General features: G+C 40.9%; 3 protein-coding genes across 4 annotated transcripts; 2 read left to right on the top strand and 1 right to left on the bottom strand.

The window, feature by feature from the left end:
• Positions 1–5117: 5117 nt before the first annotated feature.
• Positions 5118–9463, bottom strand: desi1b (desumoylating isopeptidase 1b). Its single transcript, XM_034559131.1, has 6 exons — positions 9047–9463; positions 8791–8812; positions 8622–8691; positions 8342–8451; positions 7699–7821; positions 5118–7074 (listed from the first exon to the last, which is right to left on the bottom strand). Exons 1-6 carry the CDS (start codon positions 9132–9134, stop codon positions 6993–6995), a joined length of 495 nt encoding a protein of 164 aa, XP_034415022.1. The 5' UTR covers positions 9135–9463; the 3' UTR covers positions 5118–6992.
• A 64-nt stretch (positions 9464–9527) lies between these two features.
• Positions 9528–14582, top strand: xrcc6 (X-ray repair complementing defective repair in Chinese hamster cells 6). The gene is made up of 13 exons (XM_034559457.1): positions 9528–9633; positions 10108–10197; positions 10513–10625; positions 10825–10966; positions 11338–11589; positions 11753–11939; positions 12123–12309; positions 12564–12732; positions 12851–13012; positions 13175–13304; positions 13529–13629; positions 13731–13847; positions 14042–14582. The coding sequence occupies exons 2-13, from the start codon at positions 10125–10127 to the stop codon at positions 14239–14241; spliced, it is 1833 nt and encodes a 610-aa protein (XP_034415348.1). The 5' UTR covers positions 9528–9633; positions 10108–10124; the 3' UTR covers positions 14242–14582.
• Positions 14583–14772: 190 nt separating this feature from the next.
• Positions 14773–18749, top strand: LOC117748787 (GTPase IMAP family member 4-like). Of its 2 annotated transcripts, none has more exons than XM_034558857.1 (7): positions 14773–14910; positions 15130–15243; positions 15772–15840; positions 16265–16315; positions 16418–16624; positions 16863–16904; positions 17071–18749. In XM_034558857.1, the coding sequence occupies exons 2-7, from the start codon at positions 15201–15203 to the stop codon at positions 17802–17804; spliced, it is 1146 nt and encodes a 381-aa protein (XP_034414748.1). In that variant the 5' UTR covers positions 14773–14910; positions 15130–15200; the 3' UTR covers positions 17805–18749. The 2 variants fall into 2 exon arrangements, with proteins under 2 accessions (XP_034414748.1, XP_034414749.1); XM_034558858.1 differs by having other exon boundaries at positions 14777–15243; positions 16418–16468; positions 16574–16624.
• The last annotated feature ends 1126 nt before the right edge of the window (positions 18750–19875 follow it).

The raw sequence follows: 19875 nt of genomic DNA, 5'->3' as shown, positions 1-19875 counted from the left end.
TGAAAGTGGTGTCAATCTTCTCTGTTAACTCCATGCATGAAAGCGAATAACCATATTTTCCAAAATGTTGAACCCTTGTACATTAGCAAGCTAATTATTAGAAACTTAAAATGAAAAGGTTAATATATCTCTATTATAAATACTGGAATATAATCATGAGATTAAAAGGTGGGGGGGGGGGGGGGGGGGGGGAGCAATATATGATTTTGCTATGGTTGCTAGTATGTCCTAAATTTTAATTAGTATTCATTTTTTAGATACGTTTGACAATAATAACTAATTTTATGTAATTTCCAGGCCCCATAAATGCCTTTTTGTGCAGTTCTATGATAAGTTTCCTCCTGTCTACTATTTTGCATCTCTTGGTCTACCTCCATGCACAGCTGTTTTCACCCGTCTCGGCCTCTCCCACCCTCTCTCCGCGATGAAGCGCTTTACATTCTGTACCATCAGGCCAAGCATACAGGGACAGCATCCCCGGGGTCACATTAACTTGACGGTGAGGACAATGCCACCATCATGTCAGCTCCCATCAGCCTCCATCCCGACTAGAGAGAGGGAGAGGAGGAGAGAGAGGGACAGTGTAAGGGCCAGAGGCTAGGACTCTTTAGAAAAGAAGAGAAAGGGAGGAGAGAGATGAGAAAAATAGAAAAACAAATGAACATGGCCGTGTGTTTTGTTTCCCCGGGGTATGGGAAAAGGGAAGAAGTCACTGTGGATCTGGGTCTCCCACTACTAAGCTGTCTGGGTCGTAACTCAGAGTGTGTGGACGTGTGTGGATGCCTGTTTGCGATTTCCAACCTCGGGCAACATTGCAGGGGAATTCACTGAAGCACTTCCAGGCCTGGAGCGTTAGACATTTCTCATCTTGTCTCTGAAGCCTGTACAGCAAAGGACAGTGTCCACAGCTGCTGCTATGAACTCGCAACAGTTAATGCAAAGCATTCACCGGACTTGTTGGTGAAAGTTTATGGCTGTAACACCCTCAGGAAACGAAAGTGAACTGTGAACAATGATTGCATGCGTGTCCAGAAAAGCTTACATTGGGGACTGTACTAATATTCGTGCCGTAAGAGCAGAGAGGTTTTTATGATGATGGACATTGTATTTGGTTCAAGAGTGAAGCGCTTTTGTCGCGGCTGAATTAAGAAAAAGAGGCGAAACAAAAAGAACAAACGCAAGTCATGGACACATCATACAATACGGTATAAAGCACAGCACTTCTAAATGTCCAAACCCCACTTTGCCTCTAAACTACACACATAGAGCATCATAAAGCACTAACGTCATTGAAATTCACCATGTTTAGCCCAACCATAAATGCGGTGCCAGCTTTGACACACACACACACACACACACACAAATACATAAGTGCTGCCATAGACTTTGCAATCCCGTACAAGCCTGAGCTGCAGTTTTAACCTTCATCAACTCCTTTTATATCATGCTGTATATTGAAGTACAACATCTGAAAACAGCCTTCTTAATATATGCAGGACATGCTGTCAATTAAGTTTGGCAAACACCTTTTTAAGGGACCAGTGTGTAGGATTTAGGGGGATCCATTGGCAGAAATTGAATATTCATAATAATGTTCTTATTAGTGTATAATCACCTGTTTTCGTTACCTTAGAATGAGCCCTTTACATTTACATAGGGAGCTAGTCCTCATCATATTCTGCCATGTTTTACCGCCATGTTTCTACGGTAGCCCAGAAAGGACAAATTAAACATTGGCTTTAAAGAGAGCCTTTTGCATTTCAACGTTGAAGTGGCAGCTTGAATTTTGGCAAAGATATATGTTCTTCTACACGTTTGACAAGGGAGGGGTGAGAGGGTATTCAATTGGTTGCTGAATCATACACACTAGTCCTTTAAGCCTGCAGTAATTGATTTTATGGCCGCTTTGGGGCATCTGCCAACCACACTGACTTGGCAAATTTGTTAACGAACAGTTGCTTATTTACACATCTAGAAGATACATTATCTTTCATTTCATGTTTTCTGGCCAATAATAACTTTCCTTTTAGCTGCAGTGTGTTCTCTGCTAACTCCTGGGTAAATATCCATCCAGCTATTTAGCTGCTAATTGCTCAACGATGTTCACTAGCTGGACGTTAACTATGCCTGTTTGGTTTTGTTGCTGGACAGGTAGAGTGTACATTGGGATTTTAAGCTTTTTCTATCAAAGAAAACAAACAAAAAAACATTAAAACCAAGTAATGATATCCCCGAGAGTGAATCAAAACAATAAAGTTGCCGGGAGTTGAGGGGAACTGCAGAGTTGGATGAGAATTCTCGATAGGGTTATTCATCACTTCAAGTGACCCCTTTCAGATTAAACTAATCTTTTGATGCATCGGTATTAGAAAATTATGTCTTATAGCCTCAAAGAAATTCTTCCCAGGAGAATCTCAAGCTTTGGAAAGTGTCCATAATGGATTTTAAATAACATGTTAAAACACCTCAATTAAGATTAACATTATGAAAGTAAAGATAGATTAAAGACAAAGTGGTCTTTGCTGCAACACATAGTGACAATACATTTGAACTATACTGTTATATCTCTGCTGCAGTTTTGCCTCCTATGGATAGTTTGGTTTTTTTTTCCACATGGGAGGATTGGACGCCCACCATCCCCTCCAATGTAGCGCCATGAGTAAAGCAAGGTACTAACACTGTCAGCTGTGTTAAGATTCAATAAGAAATAAACAGATGAAGGTAAAAGCATCTATAAAGTGCATTCCGTTTGAAAAGTTGTCACCAAGTATTTTTTATTGTACATTTGAAGAATGCCATTAGGTGGAACCCAAAAACTACACAGAGGTATCTGAAAAATCCAAGTTTTGACAATGGAATACAGACTACACTCCATGTTTGTCCTCATGAGCACAAACACACACAGAATATCACACGGCGTCTCACAAACCAAACACTGAACGCATAACTTGTCCTCCTTCTGTTTCCCCAAGATTGAGGCAAAAGTAATTTTCTCATGACCAGTGCAGCAAAGGATCCTGGGAAGGAACCGCACTCTCTCAATTCTTGATGTTGTGAGTAAAAAATGCTCAGCTCTGCTGGTTTAGAGACATAAAATCAGTTTTTTTATGTGCTTCCAATGTCTTTCTCGTTATGAAATCATGAATTTACCTCACCTAAAACAATGGCGCCCCTCTGTTGTTTTCATCTATTTCGGATAAATGTTTCACATTTTGTGTACATTATGAGTTGATCTTTTTAAACACAATATTTTGTAGGTTTTATGTAGTGCGAACCTCATTGGAAAAACCATGTGTTCTCCTTTTATTATTTATGAATATTGTGTAAATATGTTCAATGTAATTTCCTATATATATATATATATATATATATATATATATATACATATATATATACAGTATATATTTATGTTGAATAAGGGCTGTCTGAACTAAGTCATTTTAAGTCAAAGAGTATTTGTTATGATTGCCGTGAGAATTTAACAGAATATTTGATTTCATGTTAATGATTTTAGTAACATGATACATAGAGAGAGATCTACATTAGCTGAGTTGATGTGCAATGGAGGTGTTTAAAGTAGGTCTGCGTGTCACATTATGGCAGCGGATGGCAAAACCAAAGTGACACAAATTAACTGTAGATTAGGACAACGCAACCATAAAGCAGACATGTTGTCTAAAGCAATGATAATGTTGCTTTTGTGCGATTACACAATGACGACTGGGCCAAAAACAAGTCGTTTTAGATCTGATTAATTAATTGAACTGATTTGCAGTGTGGTTAAAACTGGTTTGCACATGCAGAGAAGATTATCATTATTAATGCCGTGTGCAGATACTTTGGCACTATGAACCCTTTCAGGTTATCATCTTGGAGTTATAGTATGTTTAACAAAAGAATATATAAGAGAACAGATCTGATAAATGTATAAATACAAATAGCCAAGTAAATACATAGTGTATTGATGTAATACACAATTTGTGGCAAAAATGTGTATATACTGTACCTGTACTTCTTATTGCAACAAAAACAGCTAATTTATACCCAACATGTTCTATAGATGTTCTTTCCAGAGGATTGTGCAGCAATTAATGCCACTTTTAATGATATGAAACATTAAAGATTGTGAAATCCAGTTATGCTTTTGGTTTGACTTGTGTTTGTACCATAGAAATGTTTTATGGAGCAAAAAACTGCAACAAGCAACAGGAAGCTTAATCGGGTCGACTAAATACTCAACACATTGAAACTCCCTGCAGCCACAAACTAAATGGCAACTAGTCAGCAGCCAGTAGTTAGTTCTTTGTTAACTGTGAAACATCACAACTACTAAATGTGGCTTTAAGAGACAATTTGAGATCACTTTGACCAACTCTCGTTAAGAGTAAATACTGCTATAATATAAGGTTATCTCCTGACATTAATACAGCTCCTCTGGAATAGTTGGCGGTACCAGAAGTTACAGAACTGCTGCAGTATTTTCCCCAGCTGGGGTTTGAAGCAACGACAATCACAAACATGTCCTAGTAACCACCAATTCACCCGTTAATTCTTCAAATGGAAACACAGATTGGTGCATCAAGGCACTAACGAGCTGCCCACACTGCAGTGTGCCTACAGTGCCACCCTGTGGCCGTTCCTGAAACTGCACGAACCCAAAGCATTTCTAGTTATTGTCCTGAAATATGAATCCTCCAATCTAACGGCAGGGTGCTCCTAACCTGATTAAAAACGTACATTCTTATCCTGTACATATATTGCACTCTTTGAATGTGAGAACAGCTATTTTGATTTATTTTTTAAAGACTTTTTAGTCAATTTATGAAAATTATAAACTTGACAGTCCGTGTAGATGTAAAATGACATCTGAGACAATTGAATATGTTATAACAACTTACAGACACCCTTTAAGCATTATAGCTTAAAGAGTATGTATTTAATATATATTCAACATCCCAAATAATAATTCCAAGGAAACTGAAATGAGAATAATGACACTAATGGAATTTGTTTTACTTCAAGGAGGGAGCCACAGTAATGCAGGTAAGTGGCTGTTTGCATATTGTTAATATACGTGATATGCCTTGTTAGCCTTGTAAACACAGACCATACAAAACTTCAATATTCAGTGCTATCAGGCACAATTTATTTTTGCTGGATTTAGAAACTGAACAAATTATGGGCAAGTGAAGCAACTGAATGATGTACAAGTGATTGGTTCTGTATTAACAACAAAACACAAACCTATGCTCTGTGACCATTAGATGTTCCTGACTGAAACAAGCATATCAAAAGTTATATAAGAAAACTCATTATCATCATTTGGTCAAACTATATTTTCTCCAACACTGAATACAAAGATAGGGAACTATTTTACTGAGAGTGGTTTCCTTCCTTTTAATTATCACTTACTCTGGCCGTGCTCCTGGAGTACAGTCCTGACATATTAATGACCATTGGCAAAAAAATCAAAACAGAAAATAACATGTTAAAAGAGGAATTATTAGGAGTACAGGTAATATTATGTGCATTTTGATACAGATCCAGAAAGAAGAGAAATAATCAGTTAATAAAGAGACTAAATTAAGACAATTGCCTGAAAGGGGACATATCATTCTCATTCTTCATTTTCAGATTCATATTAGTTTTTGGGTTACCCCTCAAACATGTTTATAGTCTAAAAAAAGAAAACACGTTATTTTTCTCATACTGTCCATTTGAACATACATGTATTCACCTTCTTTCTGAAATACTCAGCTCTAAAGGGCTTGCAGGGAAAATGTGGTGCACCCATAGAAATGGGTGTAGAACGGACAATGTAGCAGGATGCTAAGAGCAGCGGACACTTTTATGTGTACTGTTGCCATGGCAACTGTTGTAGCGGGCTAAACATCTGTATATACCAAACTTGCGAGGTGAGATTTTGCGGTGGCAAACGTCACTTTTGTCAGAGCGTAAAAAAAACAAGCAGTTCTGTCACCAGAGGAATGACAAACTGTTGTTTGGTGATAAGACAAACCAGTGGTAGGATTAGTCAGGCTTTACTGCTATAGTGCTAGAAAGGTAGGAGATGGTTATATAGTTGTGTTATCTTTTTAAAGCTACAGTTGGTCAAGTTTGGTAACTTTTTGTCATGTTTGCTAAAATTGTCTCTATATGCCGACAGTGATACATGAGACGGCTAAACTGTGGGAAATAAAACATTTGATGCCAGAAATAGGCAATACAGACCCAAAATCGTTATCCATATTTGATCAGCTTTCCTAGTTTTACAGTTTGATCAGAGTTCACAAGCTTTGCGAGCAGTGATGGAAATTGCCGTGACGGAGCCAAGTTCAGGCCTCCTTGGCTCCGATTGGTTGGTTTAAAAGGAGGCAGGGAAACCAGATTTGTTCCCAGATTATCGGTCTCATGCACTGTCAGGATATGACAGTTTGAGCAAATATGAAGAAAAAAAATACTTTTATAAACTGTATAGCTCTAAGCAGCTTAAATTACTCATTCTTATTATTATTATTATTGTCATCTTCTAATATCTGATTCTTTACACATCAATCAAGTTCTGTACTGGTCATCCGATTGTAACACACTTGAAAATGTATGTACATCATACAACCACACTTCAAAACACTCAAGCTAACCCTAATAATAAGAGGATTATGATTTAAGTACTCTCACTTTGTGAACCCACACAAACTTGTAACTGCGAAACATTTCTTATCAAGAAAGGAAATATTTCAATATATTCTGCCCCCTGGCTCAAGTGGCTGGCACACCTTTAAAACTCTGATGTGTAGAACAGACAGAGACTGAACAGAGAAGTTAGTCCAAATGATGACTCGTTAATTGGAAAAGAGACTTAGAGCATAGCCCGACTTGTCAACGACCGGCAAAGAGGTGATCAGGGTGTAGCTATTGGCTGATGGCGAGTGTCCCTTTTTCACCCAAATCCTTATATGAAAGTATTTTTTCTTTGATGTGCACAGCGCTCTCTATCGCTTTCCAGTTATGTTGTTGCCTCCAGGATTTATGACGATGGAATCCAGTAACGGGCGGAGAGCCTGGCCAAAAGGCCTAAAAGGGGAAACACAGCAGACAGTTCTGTTACACTGAAATCAAAAGGCTAAAAGAAAGTCTGAACCAATTACAGTATGTGAGCGAGGTGAGGGGGAAAGTAAACCAATTGAGCACAAGACCAGAGTCTTTCAATTGAGAATATCACACACAGCAAGACAGAAATAGACAAATAACACACAAACGTCAGGGTCACAATAACCAATTGAAATTTGACTTCAGAACTATTGCAAGTGATTGCTCTGTAATACTAATATTTCAGAAATGGTGCGAGGCGGGATATTGTGATAATGCAATATTGCCAGAGTGTCGCCTCCTGAGGGAGAAGTGCAGTCCATCAAAGGAAATATCCACCACCACACAGTCTCACACCAGACATCATCAATCTGGGATGTTCAGTGCATTTCAGGCTTTATTTTGGGGTGATGTCATGCAATTGACTTTTTTTTTTTTGCCCACTTACATTGTTTTGTTATTTATGTTCAGCCAGGCATTCACAAGAAAAGTGGCAATTCATAAAATGAACACAAAAAGTGTGCATACAAGTTTTATGTTTTTTATAATGTGGTTGGGTGTCCGGAAGATTGCATTTCAGTACAAAACCTAACAGAAGTTAGAACTCACGTGGATAGAACTTCAGATGGAAGGTCTGTAATGTACGATGGGATCTTTTTCCCTGTGAGGAACTGAGCCACCTCGTTGCTGAAAGTGTTGCAGTTGTGCTCAAACAAGTTGTACTTGTCACCGCTGGCACCCAGAGAAGGAAGCAGAGAGAGAAGAGACAGAAATTGAGGACAGATAAGCCGAACAGGGTGGAGGTCAGGGCGGGTGAGTAGCAGGAAAAGATAGACACATTTTCAGAGATAACAGGAGGAACTAAGTGTGCGAATTGGAATTAGGGCTGTGCATTAGCAGGAATCCTGCGATACAATAAGTATCATGAGGATACAATTAAATTTGCTGTGCATTATGCTACTTCCTGTCTATATAAGATAACACTACCATCTAGTGGTCAAAGGTTTAAACACAACACAAAATGAACCACATCTTTACATGTAAACTACAAATTAAAATATCAGTAGAACATTTTAGAGAATCTATACAGTATCACAAAAGGTAATATTATGCTGCTTAGGTATATTACAGATATTTTCGACCCAACTTTAAATGCACTGAAGAGAAAGTACAGAGGATTCAAGATAATGTCAAAAATAAAATGAAAGAATTTACTGGAATGTGAATCTGTGTGATGAGCCTGTGCCCTTACCTGTATGTCGACTCTGCCAGTGAAATCAGGTACTCCATAAATAAATCTGCAGGCACCTCAGTGGAGCCCAGGTCCACGATGGAGTCAGGCTCACCCAAGGGGGTGCCACTCTAGTATGCAACACACATATACACCTCAGTATGTCTTTTTACAAAACCTTTTAAAAATTACTTATTGATCCATTAATTTTCTAAGTATTTGCGTTTCCCTGTACATCAGTGCCAACGTGTTTATATATGATGTGCTTTGTACTTGAGAAAAGGATGATGCTGAAACTTACAGGTGGACAATTGTTGACGCCTTCTCCCACAAAGAAGAACTCTTTTCCATGGACCACAATCGCAGTGTGCCTATGAAATACCAAAACACCATGTTCTAATGACAACCAAGTAGTAGACCACAGATAACAGGATCTTTAGTGAGAACTTTGACCAAACAAGTCTACTTACCATACCCCGTCAAGCTGTCTCCCTGTGATGATACAAAAATAAATAAGAATACACAAGATTAAATGAAAATTGAGTTATTCCACTCTTACTACTTGGCAGAAAACAAAGTCATAGCTGAAGCCAGAGTAGCATCCCCGTTTTTTCCTGGTTTCTCTCGTCTCACGCAAACAAAACCAGTTCATTAAAAAAAAAAACAGTAAATCTCGAACACCGGACAGGCAACAGGTAAGTTAACGTGAGCTCGTCAAAAACTCACCTAGCATGAGAGGACTCAGCTGTCGGGCCATGCCTCTGGACATGTCGTAAATGTACAGTTTCACCGGGTAGGAGTCAGTTTGGTCCATGATGGCACAAAGGGACTGTTTCAACCCGACAAGTGCAGCTAACAGAGTCCAATATCCACCGAGGGCTGGCTAGCTTACCTACTAAACAACACTTAAATAAAAAGTTTGTCGTGGCACTGTTATGGACACAAACATACGATACACACTATTTCACATGAGGAGTAATAATACTGGAGCCAATATAAATCTAATAATCTAATAACAGGCCAAAGGTGCTGACTGCTAGTGCTGCGTCACTGTCCAACTGTAAACAATAACATGACTGTCAAACAAAGTGCTTTCGCATGGCGAGAGGAGCGTTTCTTCCGGTATCGAGCCGCGCTACAAACAAGCCCCTGCCTACTTCACTGGGATTGGTCAGTACTTTAGATTGGCAGACACGCGTCCAATAGACGACGAGCCGTTCCGTACAGCGTGCTCGTTCACGTACTGTAACGCGCACGCGTTTGCAAGTTGTGTGGACTTGTGGTCAGAGAGAAGCAGAGCACGGCGAGTGACTGTATGCTCACAATTACTTGATGTATCTTCAGGTTATTGTATTAATGTGTTCAGTCCTTTTAATGTGTGTGCATCAGTAGAAAGATATATTTGTTGAAGCGAACACAAAATACTAATGAAGCTAACAGTGGCTAATTACAAGCTAACTAGCTAACGTTGCCTGGATGAACATTAACTATCATTAGCTAGCTAGCTTAATTACGTGTATCTTAATTAAACCCAATGAATGGGTCGCGTTGTTATTTGCTTAATTATTGCTATCCGATTAAATTACCAACACATTTGTATTTGTTTAAGAACTTGTAACGTTACGCAACAGTTATGTTGTAACGTTATGTGTTGATGGAGCACAAACATTTGAGCTCAACGATACAAAGATAGACATGATCTAACAGTTTAAACATCCTCTATGTTTTAACAGTATTAAAACTGTTGCATGTTTCCTGTTGTTGTTGTTGTTGTGTTTTATTGACAGCACCAGGAGCAGCACAAATGGCAGAGTGGAACGCCTACTACCGCAATGAAGATGACGAAGAAGAGCAAGAGGAAGGAGAGCAATCTGGAGGTGAGATTAAAGCCTCCTCATAACTTCTTACTACATCTGAAGTGTAAATAATGCAATACTCTAAGATACCATCGAAAATTCTGATTTGGTCATTATTCCTCTCCAATACCCTTTTATGTTTACTTTGTATTTCACCATTTAAAGGAACTATTTATGACAACTTTGATTTGATCACACTTGCATGTCATGCAGTTAAGTGTTATGATCTATAGCTATTAATATGTAATTTAACTCAAGTTTAAACCTATCAGATAGCATTTGATACCAACAAGTAAGACACTGTCTCAACTCTGTCTGTCTGTCTGTCTTTGTTAGGAGATTACAAGATCACAGGGAGAGACAGTTTGGTCTTCTTGGTTGATGCCTCCAAGGAAATGTTCATCAAAGGAGAAGATGGACAGCCCTCAAACTTTGACATGACCATGCAGGTGAGATGGCCAGCTATCTATTTATTATTTATTTTTGCTTTATCTTTGTTGGAATTAAAGTAAACGTGCTGGAATTATCTTGATTAGTATGTAAAGGTTGAGGTTGGAATTTGATATACAACTAGAAAAACAGCTACTGAATATCAGTGTTATAGGCCTCATTGGTTGTTTTTCCTTCTGTCTCATGATGACCTCGTAGGTGGTGCGCAGTGTGTACGCCAGTAAGATCATTAGCAGTCACAGGGATCTGATGGCGTTGGTTTTCTACGGAACAGAGCAGAGCAAAGATCCCAGCAAGTCATTCAAGCATGTCTACGTGTACCACGACCTTGATGAACCTGGTGAGACGTTGCACTTTTTGAACTAACAAGCGATCTTAATCACTTAATGTGAATTGCTGTTGTTTTGCTGCAAACATGGACACGGTTCTTGTGCACATGTTTCATGCCTCGCTTGTATTCAGATAAAACATATTCAACTTTTTAACTTGTTATTTCACGCAAACACAAGAGCACTAAAAAATACCAGTGCAGCGTTGCAGTTGCTATTATTATCAATCCATGCAAATAAATAAGCACTTTAAGACATTCCTCTTAATCAGGCTCTGGATCAGAAAACAGTATTGGTGACTCCACAAATTGCTTAACAAATCTTTTGTACGTCCTTATTCATTCTATTGTTCCTCATCTTTCTGTTCCCTTATGTTCCGCAGGTGCAAAGCGAGTGCAGGAAGTGGACGCTCTGCGCGGGGGGAAAGGTGCCCAACTAGCGGCAGAGACCATGGGCAGCGGAGAGACGTCGTTAGGGGATGCCCTGTGGTGCTGCGCCAACCTCTACAGTGACATCAAGCTGCGCCTCTCACACAAGCGGCTCATGATCTTCACCTGCAGGGATAAACCACACGAGGGCGACAGTGTGAAAGACCGACAGGCTCGCACAAAGTCTGGTGACCTCAAAGAGACCGGTAGGTCTTCAGCAAAGGCTGCTCTTCTGTAATCTGTAATTATACTGTTTTAGATTCAAGCTTGAAGCTGCCCTTAGGAACTTTGCTGTTTGTCTGCAAATCATCTTTTAATGCGTTTAGCCTGTATGTCATTGACATGTGAGACTTATCCCTTCTCTCATAGGTGTCATCATTGATTTAATGCATCTGATGAAACCAGACGGCTTCGATGTAGCGCCCTTCTTTCGTGACATTATAAGTCCACCTGAGGATGAGAGCGAGTTGGGGCTGCAGCTGGAGCCTTGTGACAAACTGGAGGACCTCCAGAAGAGGGTGCGGGCCAAAGAGCAGAAGAAGAGAGCCCAGGCCAGGTAGAGATAAGTTGAACATTTCAATTTCCAGACCGAGTGTAGTCTAGTCACCTCTTTTTGCTTTTGTATTTACAACCCTGTGTATTTGCTTTCTTGGTTCTTTGTGGTTCATCTTTGTGTCTTTTTAATCACTCTCCTATTCCTCGCACCATCCATCCATCCATCCCTCCCTACCATCTTTAGGTTACACCTGTGTCTTGGTGAGGGCATAAATGTAGCTGTGGGAATATATGCAACTGCTGTGACAGCTCGGAAACCAGCTCCCATCAGACTTTACAGGGAAACCAACGAGCCAGTCCGCAGCAAAACCCGGACCTTCCACACTCAGACTGGCAGCCTGCTGCTGCCCAGTGAGATAAAGAAATCCCAGGTAAGAGCACACTTTATGTATGCTCATTGTGGTTTGGTTGTTTCATAAAACTGTGCTTAGATTGTCATATAAACCGTACACTTTGAGTCAGGCTTTATAGTAGCTAACCTGTAATACACCCGAAATTAAAACATCTGAACAGAAGAGTTTATCAGCTCAAATGTATCTGAATTTATCTGCTGATCACCATAACTTTCAGTGATTGTCAGTGATTTTGTTGTTGCTCTTTTTGACTTGTTTGTTCCTCGCTATAGGTGTATGGTAAGAAACAGATAGTGATGGAGAAGGACGAGGTGGACGCCATAAAGAAGTTTGAAGATCCTGGAATGTTTCTCATCGGATTCAAACCAATGGAGAGGCTCAAACGTCACCACCACATCCGCCCTGCTGCCTTCATCTATCCTGAGGAGGATGAAGTGAAAGGTACCACTGTTCACCTCTGTGTCTCCGATTTACTTCTAAACTAATATGAAGCAATATTAAACCCTGAGCATTGAGTGTGTTACAGCATCCAAACCCTATCCTGTGTTTCCCACCTCAGGCAGCGCGTGTCTGTTCTCTGCCTTGTTGACAAAGTGTCACGAGAGGAACGTGTTCGCATTGTGCCGCTGCGTCTCTCGCCGGAACTACCCGCCTCGATTTGTTGCTCTGGTGCCTCAGAAAGAGGAGGTCGACGAGGGGAAAGTACAGATTTCACCTTCAGGTGATACACTGCTGGGCTCAACAAAGGAGGCTAACAAACCTTAGCTCCCTTTGCAATTTCTACCACTGTATTTGGCATTTCTTTCTTTAAAAGAAAACAGTCGAGGTCACTGTAGCGTACAGAAGCCTAATGGCAAAATGTTGTGTCTCGTGCCTGTATCAGGTTTCCACGTCATCTATCTGCCATACGCTGACGACATGCGGACTCTGGATCCTCCCCAGTGCCCAACAGCCTCACAAAGACAGGTGGACAAGATGAAGGAGATCGTCTCTAAGCTCCGCTTCAAATACAGGTAGCTGCACACAGGAAGCTGCACACAGGAAATAAACAAGGGTGTTATATCAAATTCTGGAGATTGAAAAAAAGTGTATTTTGTGTGTTTTGTTTAGCTATTTTTCTGAGAGAAATACATTTAATTAACAAAAGTAGACTACATTATAAAATGGCCGCTGCTCATAACAAGGTCATTTTTCATTTGTTTGGCTACATGTTTTCATTCTTTGTCGTGGAATGCAGGAGCGATGCTTTTGAGAATCCAGTCATCCAGCAGCAGTACAGGAACCTGGAGGCCTTGGCTCTGGATATGATGGCTCCAGAGGACACCGAGGACCTCATCAGTAAGATGCAGACAAACCCCTTGCGGCTGTTACAACGACTTCTTGTTCCTTCGACTAACACTTCCTGTACCTGTCTGTCTCTCTTTCTTTCTCGGCCTCAGTGCCAAAGGTGGACCAGATGGACCAACGTCTGGGTCCCTTGGTTCAGGAGTTTAAAGACCTGGTCTACCCTGCCGACTACAACCCTGAAGGCAAACCAGCTGCCAAACGCAAAACAGGTTCGTCATAACAGATACTAGCTGAGCAAAATAGTTTTTTGTACTGTATCTTAGGTGTTTTTCTTGTTGGTATAACTATCAGCACTGAGGATTTTGAAATACGTCACTGGCTGCTGTGTTCATTTGGTGTTATAGTACAGTCAAAATCCGATCATTCTTTCAACTGAATGCTTTCTCCATAAATGAACCGGCAGCTGACACCGGAGGCGGAGCTGAGAAGAAGCCCAAAGTGGAGGTGCCAGAAGACGAGCTGCGAGCCCACGTGCAGAACGGCACCCTGGGAAAGCTGACGGTGCCCGTGTTGAAGGAGGCCTGTAAGAAGTTTGGGGTTCACACCACCGGGACTAAGAAGCAGGAGCTGATAGATGCTCTGGTGGACCAGCTGGGCCAATGAGGAGTTAAATATACAACTCACCGTGCCTTCAAGAGCAGGCCAGCTTGTTCAGATCAGTGTGTCTGTTGTTGCACTTGGTACCAGGTGTAGAAATGTCTTCAGTCACTTTGAAAGCACCAAATGTAGTGATCTATTAAAAGCAGGAAACAAGTTTTAAATCAACTGTGTGGCTTGTGAATTTTGGGTAAGACCGGGATACTGTGTCCAAAGAAAAAAGGCTTTTTTTGTAAGGCAGCATGGTTCGGTACAGCTCCGTGCTAATGTCCCACATTACATGAATAATGTTTGAATGTAAAAACAATTGTTGATCATTTTTGGTAATAAATCTAAAACCTTTTCCAGCCCTGCATCCAGTTTGTTTTATTTCATTCAGTGCATGAATCAGTACACTGTAAGTTAAGCGGCACTTCCAGTTCTCCTTGTCGAAAAGAAACAAGGTGTGTCCATCCAAAGTAAAACATCAACATACCTGAACACAGCTCAATAAAAGGAGAGCCACGTTCCTCTTGAAGGCGGTGCTTGCGCAGGAAGAAGGGATCACACTCAACTTTGACCTCTACGTGAGTTGCGTCAGGTTTTGACAACAGACTGAATATAGATAGCATTCCCGTGGAGGATTATCTGACTACGCCGCATGTAATGGAGCTTTAGGATCATTTAGCCATTGCTGTAGGTTTAAATAGACATTTAAACTACATTATATTGTTTATGTAGACTTTTCCTGTGTTAGGTTTTCTGTTTTGGTTTACCCTGTCTGATATTGAGGCACCTTACTTTTGCTATAGTAATAGATGTATTCCTGATATTGTTCCTGGTCTTATTTTGAATTGTTGTATAGTTGCATTTGTTAACCCGGGTGTTGAGGTAATCTTTTAGTGCTTCTAACAGTTCTGGGCAGAAGTGCTGTCACATATTCTCGTTACCTTGACACGGGCTGAAAGTCTGTCAGCTGCAGAGAAATGGAGTGTCAATGTGAAAAGGACAACTCTGATGCTGCTACAGGTGAGATGGAAGATTTAGAACATGCTTTAAAAGACATAGATGTCTGAGCTACTTCAGAGAGTACATAGCGCTATCTTTATTTTACCTTCCATTGTGTGCAAGTACATTTTATATAGCCATAATGAGTTGTTCACTTCTCACTTAATTGTCTTATTTTAATCTTAAATCTCATTGTAATATCGTGTCTTCATGGTTGCATGGCAGTATGTAATCTATAACATCAAGTTAGCAGCAAAATCTTTTAGACTTCCGGGATAGTCTTTCAAAATAAATATAATAAATCAAGAGCACCTAACTTTCCAGTTCTGACAATTTGAGAAAATTCGAACTGTGCTAAAGAGTTAAATGATTAAAATTAATGTAAACCTCCCATCTCAAGACACACACCCTGAATTCAACAATATAGTTTTCCTGGGATTTAAAGTATTTCCTTCTGGATTTCTCATTTTGGTGAAAGGTAAACCCCATAATAAATTTTGTGAAACATTGCATTAATAATGTCCTTCCTCCCTCCCCCTCTCTGTTTAGGCTGGTGGATGAGCCCCCAGATGGGAGCCTTTACTGTGGTGGGGTATCTCCTCTACAGATTCTCTCAGAGTCAGTCACTCACCAACACATTCATATTCATTTCACAAGGTTCCCCTGAAATATTAGCCATCAGGTTTCTCTGATTGATTGACCTCCCCAGAGATAGTGAGTCTGGAAATAAGAAAGCACAAATGGTTTTTATGTGAACTGACATCCCTGATGGTTTTATCAGGAGTTCAGCCAGGAATTATGGAGGGAGGTAAGGGTCACCCTCGGTGAGGAGGACCCTTACCTCCCTGCATGTTTAGTGGCAAATATCAACCGGCCTCCTGGGCACATTCTTTAAATGATCAAAAACAATCATCTCTAAAGGATAAAGCCGGTAATACTATATACTTGTCACACGGTCCTATCAGAAGTCCAAAACCAACAATGAATCAATGATGACCCCTGCTATACTACTGCTACTGATACTAGTCTGTTTCCCCTGCAGCACTCCCGTCTCTGATCCGATGGCCAATTCGTCTGTTCTGCTCTCTTACTGGTGAGTTATATATCAGAGGTCACTTTGTCCTCCCCCTCACGGTTATGTTTGTGTACAATGTGACATAAAAGCACCAGATAATTCATGTGCGTTCTGCCTCAGGTCTGTCAACTCTTTGGAGCTGGGTGAGCCGCCTAGTGGGAACCCTTCGTGGTAGGAAATATACATATCTCATTTCTGACCCACAGGTTATAAAACCAAAAGAATGTGTCACATGTCACCGAAAGTCCTATGCTAACTTTTCTATTTATGTCTCAGGAATCCAGAGCCTGTGTAAATGGCTGTCTCGAATTTGGGGGTTTGTCGGAAGTGAGTGCCGCCTGCGTGTATTTATTTTTGTTGTTGTGTACTCTTTATTGAGTGCTTCAACTGGACTTTAAGTGCGGGTAAACATGTGTTTGGGTAGTTTGAGGAAGAGCCACGGACATTCAGCAGAAACAAGAGAGCAATCTAGTATCTGAATGTTTCAGGTATTTATGTGATAGAGCTGCATAATAACTTTTGGCCTATAATTAAGCAACTGCCTTACAATCTGCTCCTCCGTCAGCATCTTCCTCCAAGTTTAAGTGGCTGGTTGCTGTCATCACAGGTCAGTTCACCTTCTTTTTACATTTTTTTTCTTTTTTCTACTGTTTCTTGTTTGGCCTGTTAAATGTTAAAGATATTTAAAACATAAAATCTGTTCACTCAGACCCAGTTGGGCTGAGAATCTCAGCTTGTATCATTTATCTAAAGAAATCCTGTCACCTCTGCAGGGTCATCCGGAGATGGAGCACTGGGGTCAGAGAGGGATCCGACCAGCAGCGCCAACCAACCAGGCCTGAGGCTGATCCTCTTGGGGCCCACAGGTGGAGGACGGACCTCCCTCGCCGATACTTTGTTGGGCGGCAGCGAGAAAACGGCACCCATGGGTCCCCTAATGGAGAGCACCAAGAGAAGGACAGTCATGGGTGGTAGAGAGGTTATAGTGATCGACACCCCAGATCTTTTAGGGCCGTCAATGGGGAACAACAAAAGAGCCAGGGAAGCTCTGAGGAGCCTCCAGCTCTCCAGTCCTGGACCACACGCCTTCCTGCTGGTGATACCAGCTGGGGGCTCCAGCACAGGGATCAATCAGGATATGGCTAAGGCGATCCGATCCACCCTTGAGCTGTTTGGAGACGGGGTTGCGACGTACATAATACCAGTACTCACCCATGTAGACTGCCTGGGTCGAAACCATACGATAGATCAGATGCTGGATGCGGACTCTGAAGGTCTGGAGAGGGCTCTGTCTCGGTGCAACCAGAGGTCAGAGCTGGTGGACAACGGGCCAGACTGCCCCCCAGAGGCAAAGAGCGTGATGCGCAGGCAGCTGGTGGGGCGGGTGACGGAGATGAACGGGGGACATTTCGTCCACGAGCTGCAGAGGAGGGAGGACCGCATCAGGGAGGAGCTGCTAACTGACATGGGCTCCGTACTGGCTGGAAAACTGGGGGGACACAAATGAGAGGGGGGAAGGTGAAGTGTGTGTGTGTGTAAGTGTGTGTGTGTGTGTGTGTCTGGGCAGTGAAACAATAAGGAGGCAGGATTAAAATAGCAATATTGACCTTTAGTGTGAGGGGGATTCTTTGCTTGAAGTATATTGGTCACTCTGCTGGTTTACCACTGTTCCAGATGAATTTAATACCTGTGACCGCCTTTGGCTTTCAACAAGCCGCAGATGCTTTTGGTTAGAAATCACACTTCTCTTTTCCAGTTTGGTGTGTTGTAAGCAAAGGGCTTGGCCCTCCCTTATCTTTAATAATTCATAAGAGATATCAAACTTTAAAGACGATCAGGGAAAATAAACCGAAGTCACGTTGGGACTAGAGTTCAGCGGTACTGTTCGAATGTATACTGTGCTTTCTCCAGAGGCCTCTGAAATGGCAAATGAACAACTGCTTATGAAATAAAGGACGAAGTTGTGATCAGAAAAAATATCTTCATCAGTATGTCAACGGATGACAATAACAAGTCGATGTATGGTATAATGATATCACTCAATCTTACATTACTTTGATAACATATTATCAGTATTATCTCTTTTTTGCAAGTATATGTTGTCAATGTAGTGCAGTGTAAACCCTTTTTATTTAATAACCGTTCATGTTGCCCACGTCGAGTAAAGCAGATCGTTTCTCTGGTCAGAGAGCGTTCGTCCAAACAGTGAAGACCTTCAACAGACCGATCACATTCCTCATACATGATGATGTATAAATGTGTAACATTCAACACAAGAGGAACAACTCCTGTGTCCGTTAATAGCGTTAGCAAACCTTGTGTCATAATGTTTCTCTTCAGTAGACTAAAAAGGACCATTAACAATGTCATGGTTATCTAAAGTGTCCCCTTGTTGCATCTTTTGTGTTCCACATCATGTCCGGTGTGTGAATCCATTGTTTCCAGTGATTCCCTCGTGCATAAACTATGCAATTTGAGACTCCACCAGTCACAAATTCATTTGTTTTGCAAATCAAATTAAAAATGTTTTGCGAATCAAAAAGCTTTGTTTGCAAATCAAAAAACCTTGTTTGCAAATCAAAAAAAAATATTAACTGTTGTTCCTAACGTCGTTGGTGGGACCTACGCTGAAAGATGTAAAACACGTCTCTTTTGGACAGTTGTGTTCAGAGTGACATCTTAACATCATGTGAGGGATAATGTACATTATTGACCCCTCGTTTCACAATACTGACCCGCTCGCTGTACATTATCACACCTATTACATGCCCACATACTAAAGAAATAAGCAATTTGACAGAACATTTTGATTTGAAAAAGATTGTATTTGACACGGCCGTGCACATCCAGAGTCCATAATCATATTACCATAGCTGTGCGTTCCAACCCCCATACTACCACTATTTAGTATGCCAGCAAAAGATTGTGTTTGTCCAAATACATGCATTATGCCAAAGATACCAGGATGTTCATACTGCATCCAGTTGCATTTTGCAGTATGCAAGCGAGCACGAGCAAGAGGGTCAAAGTTCAAGATGTAATGTTTTGAGTAAATAAATATGACCTAATTGAATGCATACTGCATGCCTCAGCTATACTTTGTAAGCATGTGCTAAAAGTAAGAAAAATAAATAGTATGTAGTTATGAACGCAGAATGGATGTCCTTCCAATCAAGACGGGCCAATAGAGACGGGCCTTTTTTCAGCATCGGACCAGCAAACAAAACTTTTAGATTGCAAACAAAACTTTTAAATCACAAATGTGTTTTACTTCCTATCAACTACATTTTTGTATTAAAGTGTTGAAAGTTTGGGAGTTTTGAGTGATCAAAAACAGAAAACCAAAACAATGAGCTAAAAGGGGACACAAAGCGATCGTGTTAAAATCACTCACCAACTTTAACTAAAAGTCAAACTCTTTTGTTCATTACTTTCACGTCGCTGCTGCAAACAGAACTTATTAACTGTATTTATTTCAAACACGGCCGCAAAGTGGAAAATATGGGGCTTCGCGGTCTCAGGGGAGGGACTGCGAAGCCGACTGACGCAGGCGCTGGTGATGCTGGTGACAGCAATAT

Source organism: Cyclopterus lumpus, chromosome 19 (genome assembly GCF_009769545.1).
Source record: "Cyclopterus lumpus isolate fCycLum1 chromosome 19, fCycLum1.pri, whole genome shotgun sequence".
NCBI lineage: Eukaryota > Metazoa > Chordata > Actinopteri > Perciformes > Cyclopteridae > Cyclopterus > Cyclopterus lumpus.
Note: the sequence above shows the minus strand (reverse complement) of the source record. Positions and strands in the feature narration are given on the sequence as shown.